This window comes from Hippocampus bargibanti, linkage group LG07 (assembly GCF_051943395.1).
Source record: "Hippocampus bargibanti isolate YZ-2025 linkage group LG07, ASM5194339v1, whole genome shotgun sequence".
NCBI lineage: Eukaryota > Metazoa > Chordata > Actinopteri > Syngnathiformes > Syngnathidae > Hippocampus > Hippocampus bargibanti.
In genome coordinates, this window is record NC_142740.1 from 5,310,464 (window position 1) to 5,324,086 (window position 13,623).

The 13,623-nt window shown below is 43.1% G+C and overlaps 2 protein-coding genes across 4 annotated transcripts in view; both read left to right on the forward strand.

Annotated features, from left to right (window-relative positions):
- Nucleotides 1–423: 423 nt before the first annotated feature.
- On the forward strand, nt 424–4,881 carry commd2 (COMM domain containing 2). Its single transcript, XM_089001588.1, has 6 exons — nt 424–588; nt 1,488–1,565; nt 1,629–1,711; nt 2,290–2,364; nt 3,044–3,142; nt 4,111–4,881. The coding sequence occupies exons 1-6, from the start codon at nt 522–524 to the stop codon at nt 4,318–4,320; spliced, it is 612 nt and encodes a 203-aa protein (XP_088857714.1). The 5' UTR covers nt 424–521; the 3' UTR covers nt 4,321–4,881.
- A 1,304-nt stretch (nt 4,882–6,185) lies between these two features.
- Nucleotides 6,186–13,623, forward strand: part of trappc8 (trafficking protein particle complex subunit 8) — a 41,195-nt gene continuing 33,757 nt past the window's right edge. For 2 of the 3 annotated variants that reach the window (XM_089001577.1, XM_089001578.1), the window contains exons 1-5: nt 6,186–6,761; nt 9,742–9,957; nt 12,535–12,618; nt 13,023–13,112; nt 13,186–13,360. In XM_089001577.1, the coding sequence (XP_088857703.1) occupies nt 6,605–6,761; nt 9,742–9,957; nt 12,535–12,618; nt 13,023–13,112; nt 13,186–13,360 (722 nt within the window). In that variant the 5' untranslated portion in view covers nt 6,186–6,604. The remainder of the gene's footprint in view (nt 6,762–9,741; nt 9,958–12,534; nt 12,619–13,022; nt 13,113–13,185; nt 13,361–13,623) is intronic. The other variant, XM_089001580.1, reaches the window with a different exon arrangement.

The window sequence follows — 13,623 nt, forward strand, 5'->3', positions numbered from 1 at the left end:
TATCTGGCTGGCTGGCTATTTGCTATCTAGCTAGCTATTAGCTATCTAGCTGGCTATTAGCTATCTAGCTAGCCACCTATCTGGCGACCTAGCCAGCTAGCTATTTGCTATCTATTAGCCGTCTTGCTGGCTATTAGCTATCTATGTGGCTGACTATCTAGCTGGCCAGCTATTAGCTATATGTTAGATATAGCTGATGAACGCTGGTGCGTGTGGCTGCCACTGCCCACCCATAGAAAAACGGATCCTGTAACTGTAAAGTGACCTTGAGAGTTTTGAAAGGTGCTTTTAAACGAAATAGTATTATTATTACGTATTATCGTTTATATATCTGGCATGCATTTCTTATCTTGACCAGAGGTGGCGCAAACATACGCCCGAGTGGCCGCTGACGCAATTTTGAACAAAAGGACGTGAAGAAGACAGCATCCAAGTGGGCGGCAGTTGTCCTGCATGCAGACTTCCGGGTTGATGAGGATCTCTTCGTGATTTATCTGCTTCGAAAAACATATTAAACAGACATGTTGCTGGTTTTATCCGAGGAGCATAAGGAACACCTCAACTTCCTTAACAAAGTGGACGCGGCAGGTACAAATAAGTGTCGAAATGCTTCATTGGGGCAAGTTGATGTCACGAGGATCGATGACAAAATAAAACAATAATACTCGTTATGATGACCTTCAGACTCCGCCTTCCAACTATTTTGTGTCCTGTTAGTTAGTCTGTGATTTGACGCTTCGCCTCGTTTTGCCTCTAAATTATTCATATCATGCTAAGTATTCATTTTCGTACTTTTTTCCCGATGCATTCGAATGACACGTTCCAATACGACTACGCTAGTAACGTTCAAGCAAACAACAATCCAATGTCAGGAAAAGCCCGAAACAACAATTAATCTGCATATCAAGTACTGTACAGTGATACCTCATCTTACAATCTGAATTGGTTCCCAAAAAGTGTGCGTGAGGCGAAAAGTTTGTCTGCCAAACATTTATTTCCCATAAAGCATTAAAAATGAGCATAATCCGTTCCCAGGTCCCCATAAAACACAATTTTCTACTAAATACGCTTTAAAACTACACTAATACACCTTATTTTATGTATAATAACTTTGCTGTTGTATTGTAATGAAAGAAATAAACTGTACTGTATAATTAAGTGGTTTTATTGACTTTTGTGATGGTCGTTGCCGTGCTTTCTTGGCGATCATACCCTCACTCACACTGTCCCCTGCTAGCTGCTTTTCATTCACCCAAATCAGCAGAAGTTTTTCAACCTCTTGGATTGCCGGAGACCGTTTTCTAAGACAACACAGAAACACCCTGAGCCACACGTAGCAATGGCCGACTTAGCATACTGCTACTGGGACGATTAAAGCCTTTCTGATTCTAATTCTGATTTCATTTCACCTTTTATTCATTTAAATGATTTTTTTTTAAACGAAAGCATAAAACATGTCAGAAAAATGCGTTTTTGTCTTTTTTCAGTCGTTGGAGAGTTTGCGCGCATCGCACTGGAATTCATCATGAAAGGAAGCAGCCCCAAAGTCTACGAGGGAGCCGCCAGTAAGTTCCAATGTTGAAAATGATCCCAGGCCTTTTTGTCTCCAATGTCAACGCTCTTTGCAGGGAAGCTGTCGGTGCCTGCGGAAGTGGTGCGGCACGGCGTGGAAGGACTCATGTACCTCTTGACCCAGAGCTCCAAACACATGGTCCACTGCCCACTCTCACACATCACTCTGACAGGCTCTCAGATGCTAATAGATAGCTGTTTAGATAGCAATCCAGACAGATGGACAACAGATAGCTAATGGATAATAAATAGCAAATAGCTAGCTAGCTAGGCATTCAGCGTTCACTCAACCCGGAATAACTCAAATAGATAGAAAGCGAGCTAGCTAGCTAGATGGATAGCCATATAGCTAATAGCTAGTCAGCTAGATATCTATCTATCCAGCCAGCCAGACAGACACATAGATAACAGATAGCTAATAGATAATAAATAGCAAATAGATAGCAAATAGCTAGCTAGCTAGGCGTTCAGCGTTCACTCAACCCGGAAAAACTCGGATGGATAGCTAGATAGATAGATAGATAGATAGATAGATAGATAGATAGATAGATAGATAGATAGATAGATAGATAGCGAGCCAGACAGCTAATAGCCAGCTAGCTAGATAGCCATCCAGACAGACAACAGATAGATAATAAATAGCAAATAGATAGCAAATAGCTAGCTAGCTAGGCGTTCATTTGATACTAACATTTCATTCCCTTTCTGTGCGTGTAGTTATCTGAGGTGGACTTTGTGGATTCAGTATTGTCATTGGAGTTTGGCGATGAGCTCAACCAGCGCCTCCTAGAGGTGATGTTTTTTTTTTTTTTTTTGTCAAACATCCATTTATCACAGGGGTGGGGAACCGATGGCTCTTGAGCCGGATGTGGCTCTTGAGCCGTACGTGGCTCTTGAGCCGGATGTGGCTCTTTGGAGCTGTATCTGGCTCTTGAGCCGTATGTGGCTCTTGAGCCGTATCTGGCTCTTGAGCCGTATGTGGCTAATAGATAAATCGCGGTTGGCTAAAAGCGCAATTTTGATTGGATGATACTGACCTAGCGGTTCGCTAAAAGTGCTGTTTTGATTGGATGATACTGAGCTAGCGCTTGGCTAAAAGCGCAATTTTGATTGGATGATACTGAGCTAGCGCTTGGCTAAAAGCACAATTTTGATTGTATGATCCTGACCTAGCGGTTGGCTAAAAGCGCAGTTTTGATTGGATGATACTGAGCTAGCGCTTGGCTAAAAGCGCAATTTTTGTTGGATGATACTGAGCTAGCGGTTGGCTAAAAGCGCAATTTTGATTGGATTCTAATTTGCAATTAAACAATACCATGGATGAAACAGTCAAATGTCAGTGGCACTATGACAAGCCCCATGCTAACGTTAGCATCAATATACTTCTGCGAGAGACAGCAGAAAGCAAGCGTGCGAGCTAATGAGCAGTATGCTAGGCTAGCTAGCAGTGACCTGACAATGTCTTTGGCAGATGTACCAACAGCACCGTAGCGAGATCCGCAACATCTTGACTATGGTGCCCGCCAGCCTGCCCGCTTACCACAACCTGGAATGGAGGCTGGATGTGCAGGTGCGCCACATCCTCTTGCCCGTGCTCGCTCATCGGACACTCTGTTGTGTTGGCTTATTTTGAGCGGAAGGATGTGATGTAATATAAATGCGACATCATGTAAAGGAAGGCAGGATATGACGTATCAGGAAGTCCAACATGTAAACAAAGATTAGCGAGCGATGTTTAGAGATGTTTGTATGGCGAATTACCCCAACACTGCGACCATTCTATCTATTAGCTCGCTAGCTAGTTGGCTGGCTATCTATTAGCTATCTATTGACTGGCTAGCTAGCTGGCTATCTATTAGCTATCTATTGACTGGCTAGCCAGCTGGCTATCTATTAGCTATCTAGCTAGCTTAGCTTGCTATTTGTTAGCAATCGATCCAGCTAGCTAGCTATCTATTAGCTACCTAGCTAGTTGGCTGGCTATCTATTAGCTATCTATTGACTGGCTAGCTAGCTGGCTATCTATTAGCTATCTAGCTAGCTTAGCTGGCTATTTGTTAGCAATCTATCCAGCTAGCTAGCTATCTATTGGCTATCTAGTTAGCTGTCCATCTATTAGCTATCTGTTAGCTCGCTAGCTGACTGACTGACTATTCGCTTTTTATTTATTTGAGTTATTACGTATGAAATGTATTATTACTATTATTGTTCTTGTTGTTATTTTTTTCTTATTATTATTATTATTATTATTATTACTACTACTATTACTACAATTACTATTACCATTACTATTACTATTATTACTACTACTATTACTACTACTATTGCTATTATTATTACTATTACTATTACTTTTACTATTACTACTATTACTACTCTTACTTACTACTACTTACTACTACTATTACTTATAATATTATTATTACTACTACTATTACTTTTAATATTATTATTACTACTACTATTACTACTACTATTGCTGTTACTATGACTATTATTATTATTATTATTATTATTATTATTTTATATTATTCCCAGTTGGCCAGTCGCTGCCTACGCCAGCAGATGGCGCCCACTTTGGTCACCAAGCTGCACCTGACGCAAGGGCGCGGTTCCGGCTCGGAGCCGACCTGCCGGGTTCTCCACATGGACCTGGGGACCCTCCTGCACCTTATTTCCATCCTGGAGGGGGCGCTAAGCAGCTTGAAGAGCACGCATGCTCGGCGCATCCTGCGAAACATCAAATGACGCGTCAACGCCGTCCAGATCCTATAATAAGAATAATAATAATAATAATAATAATAATAATACATTTCATTTCTAAGCACCTTTCAAAACTCTCAAGGTCACTTTACAGTCGCAGGATCGGTTTTTATGCGGGTGAGCAGCGGCAGCCACACGCGCCAGCATTCACTCAACCCCAAAGTAACTTAAATAGATAGCAAGCTCACTAGCGAATAGATAGCTAATAGCCAGCAAATAGATAGTTGATAGCCAGCTAGCAAATAGTTAGTCATTCGCCAGCAAATAGCTAGCGATTCGCTAGCGAATAGATAGCCATTTGCTAGCGAATAAATAGCCATTAGTACTTGAGACGTGAAACAAAATGGCACACGCACCAGCGTTCACTCAACCCCAAAGTAACTTAAATAGATAGCAAGCTCGCTAGCTAGCGAATAGATAGCTAATAGCAAGCAAATAGGCATGTCATTTTCTCCTTCAGTTCATGGATTGCGTATCTAGCGTGCTTTTGTACTCTAGTCAAGTGAAAAATAAACGTATGCATTCAATAAAAACGTCTTTACACTTTTTTAATGACTATTTCTTTTCTAAAATTCAACCAATGCAAAATCCTCACGTTATTATTATTATTATTATACAGTCCCAACCCCAAAGCGCTAATTAGTTTTCGTGTGGTGCGCGTGTGTGGCGAAAGGCTATTCTGGCTGCTAACTGCTAATCCGTTAGCATTGTACGACTGAGGAAGAAGCACTAAAATGTCCCAACCTGCTAACAATGCTAATCGCACTAAGCACCAATTCTCGAGAGGGTTTTATTGCATGAAATAAGATATTTTAAGAATGTTGTTTACCATGAAAACAATATTTTTTTTGTTTTTGCAGATATTTGATGCCAATTTTCTCCAAATGTTCGATTTAGGGTGGGGTGAATGGAGAACAGATTAACCAAAGCCTTTTATTGTTGGTATTGTTATTGTTTTTAACTTCAGCTGCTGTTTTTACAATCTTCAAGTCAGGAAACATATAAGCTAGCTGGCTGGCTTGCTATCTATTAGCTATCTATCTGGTTGGCTATCTATTAGCTATCTAGCTAGCTGTTGACTGTCTAGCTGGCTAGCTGTTGGCTACCTACAGTGGCGGTCCATGCATTTCACACCTAGGCCTTCAGTGAAGTCCTGCTTAGTCCGACTTGAACAACTATCCCTCGTAATACCATAATTTATGACACAACGGCTGGAGATTACCTTAATCGTCTACAACACAGGCTATTTTCCGGAACAATTACACATCAATAAATCTGCATCAGCAATTAGAACTTGTCACTATATGTGATACTGCAAACACTTCAAACACCCCTCACTGTTGATTCTGAAGGCGTCGGTCAGATTTCATACAGCCTGGCGACACAAACTAGCTGAATTCTGATTGGATTAAAAACTCTGACCTAAAACTACAACACTGAAAGGAGCATAACCAAATGGATATAATATAACAGTATTTAGAATAATTATAGTAAAAATAGTATGTAGAATAATTATAGATATATTTAGAAAAAAATACCTTTTTAATGAAATTGACTTTTATTATAATTATGATAATGATGTCTGATTATGTTAGGCCAGCAGAGAAGGCCTTGCTGGCCCTGATGGCCCACCACTGGCTACCTATCTGGCTTGCTATTATCTGGCTAGATATTAGCTATTTGGCTAGCGAGCTAGCTATTTGAGTCAGGGAAGACATTAGCTATCTAGCTATCTATTAGCGAGCTGGCTAGCTATTAGCTATCTAGCTAGCTTTCAATCTATTTGAGTTATTCCGGGTGGAGTGAATGCTGGCAAATGTGGCTGCCGCTGCTCACCCACAGAAAAACTTCATCCCGTGACTGTAAACAAAAGTGACCTTGAGAGTTTTGAAAGGCGCTTAGAAATGAAATTGATGATGATGATTATTATTATTATCTATTAGCTGTCTTCTTTAGCTAGCTATTTATTAGCTATCTATTATTATTTTTATTTATTTTTATTTTTATTTTTCACGGAAGCCACAATCAAATTCATTCAGGCACCCCGGCTGCCTATGTTCGTTTTTTTTCTTTTTGTTCCGGCATGTGGTGGGGCAGCCGCTGGTCCTCGTCACATGACCCGACAGTCCCAGAAACCGGAAGAGGCTGCCCACCATCAAGGCCGCCTAGCCGAGTTCTAAGCCCTTCTTACCCACGATGTGACAGTTGACTCCGCCGCCGCAGAACTCCCACCGAGCCCCCCGACGTCCACTCCCCAGGGAGCCCCGCCATGGCGCAGTGCGCGCAGTCCGTCCAGGAGTTCGTCCAGGACTCGTTCGTCCCGATGGTGGCCGTGCTATGCAGCGACGAGGCGGAGAGGCTCACCCGCAAGAACAAGCTCAACTTCGCCGAGCTGCTCAGGCCTTTTTGTCGGCTCACTTCCGAAGGTAAGAGCGCTCGAGCGACACCACGCCCGGACTCGCCTGGGAAGGAGACCCGACCGGTGGACACCTCAGACGGGGACGGGACGGGTCGCGTTGACATCGGTTCGGGTTGTTAGCACGGCGGCTAGCTCGTGACTGAGCACCGGGCGTACACCCGCGAAGCCGTCGCGACACCTGCCCGGGCTTCGTGACACCTGAGCGGCGCGACTTGGGCAACAGTTAGCAGGACGGCTAACAGGCCCGCTCTCAATTGAACAGGAAGTTTCCGTCACTTTCTACTAAGTAGGGATCTGACAAACTTTTTCAATCATAATTCATCACACATTTTCTAATACCATATTAAAGCGCATTTTAATAGCTCTCAACTGATGTATAGATTATCGTTCTATGACAAATAATAAGGAAATAATAGAATTTTTAATTTTCGAAATAAAATGGGATTTTCTGCATGTACATATTTACACAGTTAAAACAATGAAAATCTGTGAGCGAGTGTTTTATTACAGTTTAAACTATCGTAACTTTCTTAATTTTTGGCAGATCTTAACGAGTAAGGTACCATTGGAAAGCTTTTGAAATTCTAAACAAGAACAGAAAAGATATAAATGAGCAAATATCAACGATCGAATGCAGGCAGATTTTCGTCAGAAATCCAAAATGGCCGTCACTGAATAGTAGCAGAGAAAATTGCGAGCTCTAGAAATATAGATGCTAAGACTTATTTTTTCTTGAAACTTGGCAGTTATGGTGAAAAATGTATATTCTACCACTTCTATGAGTTAGAAAAATACTTACTCACCTTTATGAACTGTAGTGTTAGCAAAAATGAGCGTAAACTTCAATCTTTTTTTAAGGGGATTTTCTGCCTGGAATGACACAGTTAAAACAATGAAAATCTGTGACCGAGTAAACACTGTCACTATTTTCGTGATTTAAGTTATTAATTGGAATGATTTAACGATCATTTAGTTGAATTTATATGAAATCATCTGTATTCTTCAGTATTTGATGTCAAAAGTGACAGATTAGCAAATATCGATGAGAAGGTTTCTTCAGCCGTCATCTGTACAAAAGTGAACGTTTCGGACGTTTCGCCTCCTATCCAAGAGGCTTCGTCAGCGAACTCGCTGACGAAGCCTCCTGTACGACTGAGATCTTACACAGACAGATTAGCAAATATCAACGATGGAATGCAGGCAGATTTTCATCAAAATTCCAAAATGGCTGTCACTGAATACGAGGAAAGTAAATTGCCAGCTCTAGAAATATAGGAAATTAGGCAGTTATGGAGAATGATATATATTCTACCACTTCTATGAGTAATAAAATACAACTTACTCACATTTATAAACTGTAGTGTTAGCAAAAACAGCGTAAACAGGACAAAGAAGGCCCCCCTTTGCGTTTCTGCGACCGTAGGCATTTGAAAAACTTGTTTCAAGCTTCGAACCCGGTCACCATTTTCAAGTCGGTTTCAACCTGTCTTTGTTTTTCAGGACAAAAGTAGGGTTTTGTCATCACGGTTGAAATTGGGACTTAGTATGTGGGTTTAAGCGGTCAAACAAGTGGTCATGGTCGTTTTAGGTCACGGTTAGGGATTCAAACAAACCAAAGCGATTCATGTCAGGGTTTAAAGGACAACCGACACCTTGGGACAATTTCCGTCCATAATTTGTCAAATGACTTGAAATGACTTCTACTGAGCGCATTTTACAAAGATTCCAGCGCATATAGCTATATTTTACATTTTAAGACTCGCGCTGAATATTCAGGAAGTCTTGTTTTCGAGTTGATGACGTTGCCCTAAGTGACGTCACGGAGGGAACGCCCCTGAACGAGTAAGTGATGCGCAATGCATTTTGGGTACTTTTTTTTTGTCTGAAAACACCATGTTTATGGCGAAATTTGAAGGAAAACGACATCAATAAGGCCACGTTGAATCGTTGGTGTGTCACAGCCAATTGCGGTAACAGACATAAAGAAGGTGTAAGTTGACACAAAGTCCCAGCGGACAAATCAGCCCATTTCCAACGCAGCAGAGTAGCCAAGCACCAGCGGAGGCGAACGAGGAAGCTAACCGGAGTTTGCGATTCGGCACTTGGATAGTGGAAGTTTGATGCATGTTTACTTATTTAGTCACACTGCATGCTAACTGTGAGCTAACCTGGTGAAAGAGAGCAATTGCCATATTAGTGGAGCAAACCGATCGGACAAACATCCACTTTGCACGGTGTCATTGCTCTGTAGCGCTGTCCGAGCTTTCTCTCTCGTCTTAACATCTGATGTTCGTGTGCTTGTCCGAATCGTGCGTAAAATCCATCCATCTGCCTTCTACCACGGATTTTAACCAATCACGAGTGGCTTTACGGCTCTGATAAGCGGCTTCATATGCTGGACGAAATGCATCTTGTGCGCCATCTTGTGCATTTTCTGGGCGCTACATTGGAGTCTAGATGGCTGGAATTTATACGGAAGGACTTCTTTAATCGATGGCAAACATGTATGCTTTCCTCTTCAGAATTATTTGAATCATATTCATAACTGGATGAGTAACAAGAAAGCATCTTCTCCAAATCTGAAGCCATTGTTTTGATTCTGGATTAAGGCAGTTTGTGAAGGAGTATCCTGATGTGACGTCACGAACAAGGGGGAGGGACTTTCTGAATCTCGCCATTTCCGAGCTCATTTTGTGGCACTTTTGGGACACTTGAAGTCATTTTTATTGGTGTTTTGCATTTGACAAAAAATATCAGTCTGCGTGTTTTGGCTATTTTTGATGCTATCAAACGTTTTTCTGATGTCAGTTCGGAAACAAAAAATGCTGTCGCTTGTCCTTTAAAACCTGGTGAGGATTTGCAGCCATGACTTCAATGCGGGTTTCAAACAAGCGCCAATGCTCTGGTTTTTTTCATCCTTAACCTGACCGGCGACCGATCCGGCATTCGTCCCCGCTCACGATCACGCCGTTGCAATTTCCATCCAGGTCATTTGCGAGACCCCAACAACCAACTTCAGGTGGTCAAGAACATTCGCATCTGCGTGACCAAGGTGGTGCCGGGCGTGGCCCCGCCGGCGTCCGGCATGGCCCTCAGCCCGGGACAGCGCCGGCGCCTGGACCAGGTGGTGCTCTCCTGCCAGCCGGTCGAGGGCGCCGCCTCCACCGCCGTCGCTTCGGGGGACTACGACCTCAGCTTCAACGGTAACTTTGGTGACATTGTCGTCTCGGTTCTTTGTCACCAGGAAGCTTCACTTGTCTGGTTCTCATCATGGTTTTGAGTCCGTTGGGGAAAATGGCTGCCGTAGATGAAGACGGTGTGGGGGATTTCACTGACTGGATGGAACTTTCAAGATGGAGTCAGGCAGGCACATGCAGACTTCAGGGATAGGGATGGAAATTAAGATAAGATAAGATTGCCATCGGCCACTTTTAACGGTTGATGAAGGGCAAACTTGGAAAGGTTGTGCTTGGTCCGAGTGAAGGTTGGAAGCGACACCACTGTGGACGGTCCTCGTTTCAAGGTACAGTGATACCTCGGTTTCCGAACCCCTTGGCTTACTAACTTTTTGGTTTACGAACATTACATTTATGAAAATTTTACCTTGGCATCCGGACTATTTTTCGGGATACACACGGAGCGCCACAATAAGTGATGTGTCGTTCAAGACACAGACAATGACAGCCGAGGGAGAGAAAGAAAGAGCGGGACAGAAAACAGAAAAAGAGAGAGAGGGTGAGGGGAGAGAGAGAAAACGGATCGAAAATGGAGAGACATCAGAGAGACATCAGAGAGACATCAGAGAGACACCAGAGAGACACCAGAGAGACACCAGAGAGACACCAGAGAGACGACAGAGAGACGACAGAGAGACGACAGAGAGACGACAGAGAGACAGCAGAGACAAAACAGAGAGAAAACAGAGAACTTTGGACTCGTTTCAACTTTGATAGTTCATAGGCGTGTAGACTGCAAGGTTAAAATATCCCATCAATCTGGCCCCACAAATAACCCGTACAAGCCATCTGTACACTTGATGCAAAAAGCTATCAACCCAGCTAAACAGAACACAATTGATGAGGAACTAGGTAAAATTATGGCAGAGAAAGCACCTACAAGGGATCATTCCTACGTTCCTCATCAAGTGTTCAATGCTGATGAAACCAGCCACTTCATTCCATCAAGCCATCAACCACCATCACAAAGGTCAATAAAACCTCTTGATGAGACAGTACAGTTTATTTCTTTAATTATAATACCAGAGCACATTATTATATGTAAAATAAGGTATATTGTGTGTAGTTTTCAGGCTTATTTAGTTGAAAATTATGTTTTATCGGGACCTGGCAACAGATTATTCTCATTTTAATGGTTTCCTATGGGAAATTAGCTTTTGGGATACACACTTTACACCTTACACACTCTGTCTGGGAAGCAATTAAGTTCGTAAGCCAAGGTATCACTGTATATAATATCTTGAGTGTTTCGATTTGGATGTTGATCGGATGAAGCGCCGTCGCCCAGGCCGAGTTACTAGTTTGATTGTACTTTGGAATCAAGCTTCCGATGAAGCGCCATTCATGAATTGGTTCGGGCTTTTTTTTGCCCTTGTTTCGGTGCCGATAAAGCGCTGGTCAGACCTCTGGCCAACTTTTCCCCCTCCCACGAGGGGGCAGCATTTGCCTTTTGTCCACGTTAGCGCTTTGTTGTAGTTTCAGCTGTTGTTAAAGCGCTACATAAATCAATATGTATGTATTGTATTGCATTGTATTTTGGACTGCTGCCCCCATTTCAAGGTCAGATAACTCCAGACACATATAACTTGGGAATTAGCAGGACGGCAAACAGGCCCACTTTGCGAGTGGCTTCAATTGAATAGGAAGTTTCCGTCACTTTCCGCCCGACCTCATTTAAACTGACTGGTGAGGTGAAGTACCCCCATTTCAAGCTCGTATAACTACACACCTATATAACTTAGGAATTAACATGTTTTTTTTCTGATGAAAGAAGAGAGTGTAAGGTTTCTTACGCGGAATTCAATGTTTATGCCGTCCTAAAACTCAATACGGGTAACATCCGAGTTACGACAGGGTTCCGTTCCGATAAAACGGTCATAACTCAAATGGTCGTAAGTTGAAATCCGTTCCAAATGGCCAACGTGACGTTTACATGACAGGATAGTATACGATGTCAATCTGTTGTTTTTAACGTTTTCTATTGAATACTATTAGATACCAAACTGTTTATAGTTCATTTTTAATTTTATGACTTTTGGTGTCATTTTTATCATTTGATATTTCGTTTGATCAATTTTTATGACTGTATAACTGTAGCTGTAATGTATACAAAACTGTTTACTGTGCAGGAAAAAAGCAGTGTACAGGAGATTCTGCCGAGATGGTATTTGCACTGTATAACTATTGTACTGAGTGTAGTCACGCAGTAGATTGATGTGCGAGTGTGTGACGCGCAAGCTGGCCAAAATTGTAGTACGCGTTGCCGGCTGCTCGCGCGTTGCGGTGCCAGGCGTAGAATTAAAAAAACGGGGGTTGTGGTCGTAACTCGCTCGGATGTTACCTGTATTCTGTGGGTCCTGCAATTTGAGTGAAAATGACAACAACCCTGGCACTGAATTAGATACCAGGTTGACCTGTTAAATTCTGGCTTTGAACGAGGGGGTGTGGTTTTCAAAGTAGGGTTTGAAGTCCGTCCGGGTTGGTGGTTAGCATGTTGCTATGGTGACCCCTTTATTCTGGCCACTTTCTGCTTCCACCTGTCAGATGAAGCTCTTAAATCTAGCGCCCCCTGGTTCAGTTCATGGAGAGACACGGTGAGGGAGGTGTGCACCTCCCACCACTTCACAGGTACCCCCGTCGTGTGTGTGTGTGTGTGTGTGTGTGTGTGTGTGTGTGTGTGTGTGTGTGTGAAGGTGTGTGTGTGTGCCGCGTCTTCCTCCTCCCGTCACCTCTTTGTAGATTAGAACCTTGTTCACGCGTGTGGAACTGGTCTCGTGCATGAGTCTGTCAGGTGTAGTTGAGTCCAGCGTAGAACCGCCATTGTGGATGTTAAAGATGTCTCCCAGGCGCCTGGTTCCTCTTCTCCCACATCCAATTTTCTTCTTGTTCAACTAGTTTGCTTTTTGTATTCTTCTGAAACATCTTCTCAAACTGTTTCTATGGTAGTCGATGTGATTCCATAGCGAATGTCACCTAGCCTGCCATTTGTTTTAATGCTACATGGTCACCGTTGTGACTTTTTATCTACCCAGCGACCACACCCTGGTTCCAGGCCTACAGGGAGAACTTCCTTCAGTCCATGCCGTCCTCCGACCACGAGTTCCTCAACCACTACCTGGCCTGTATCCTTCTCATCCGTTGTTCCTGTCCTTTTTTTTTTTTTCGTTGGAGTTTCCTTGACCGCTTCCGGTTCAGGCCTGTTGGTGGTGTCGTCGAGCGAGGCGGTTCCGGTGGAACAGTTTGTCAAGCTGTCGCAGGAGCAGCACCGCATCCAGCACAGCGGAGACTACGCCAAGCCCAAGTGGTTCATTCCCAACACGCTCAAGTACTACGTGCTGCTGCACGACGTCGGCCAAGGCGACCAGCAACGGTAACGCTACCTTGAGCGGGGGGGTGCAGCGAGCAACGCTGCGCGTCGTTTGGTCTTTTAGAATAATGTTATTTATTTAGCTATCGATCTAACTAGCGAAATAGAAAACTAGCTAGGTAGATAGGTCTATAGCTTGCTAGCTAGATAGATGGCTAGCTCTCTAGCTATATAGCTCGATAGACAGATATATGGATAGCTCCGTAGCTCGCTACATAGATAGCTAGCTACATAGATAGATTGTTAGGTAGGTTGGTAGATAGCAA

What these genes read in the sequence shown, in the direction of transcription:
- commd2 (XM_089001588.1), top strand. Translation starts at nt 522, where the DNA reads ATGTTGCTGGTTTTATCCGAGGAGCATAAGGAACACCTCAACTTCCTT. An exon ending in TAACAAAGTGGACGCGGCAG is followed by an intron (nt 589 to 1,487) that starts GTACAAATAAGT and finishes GTCTTTTTTCAG; the next exon opens with TCGTTGGAGAGTTTGCGCGC. An exon ending in AATGGAGGCTGGATGTGCAG is followed by an intron (nt 3,143 to 4,110) that starts GTGCGCCACATC and finishes TATTATTCCCAG; the next exon opens with TTGGCCAGTCGCTGCCTACG.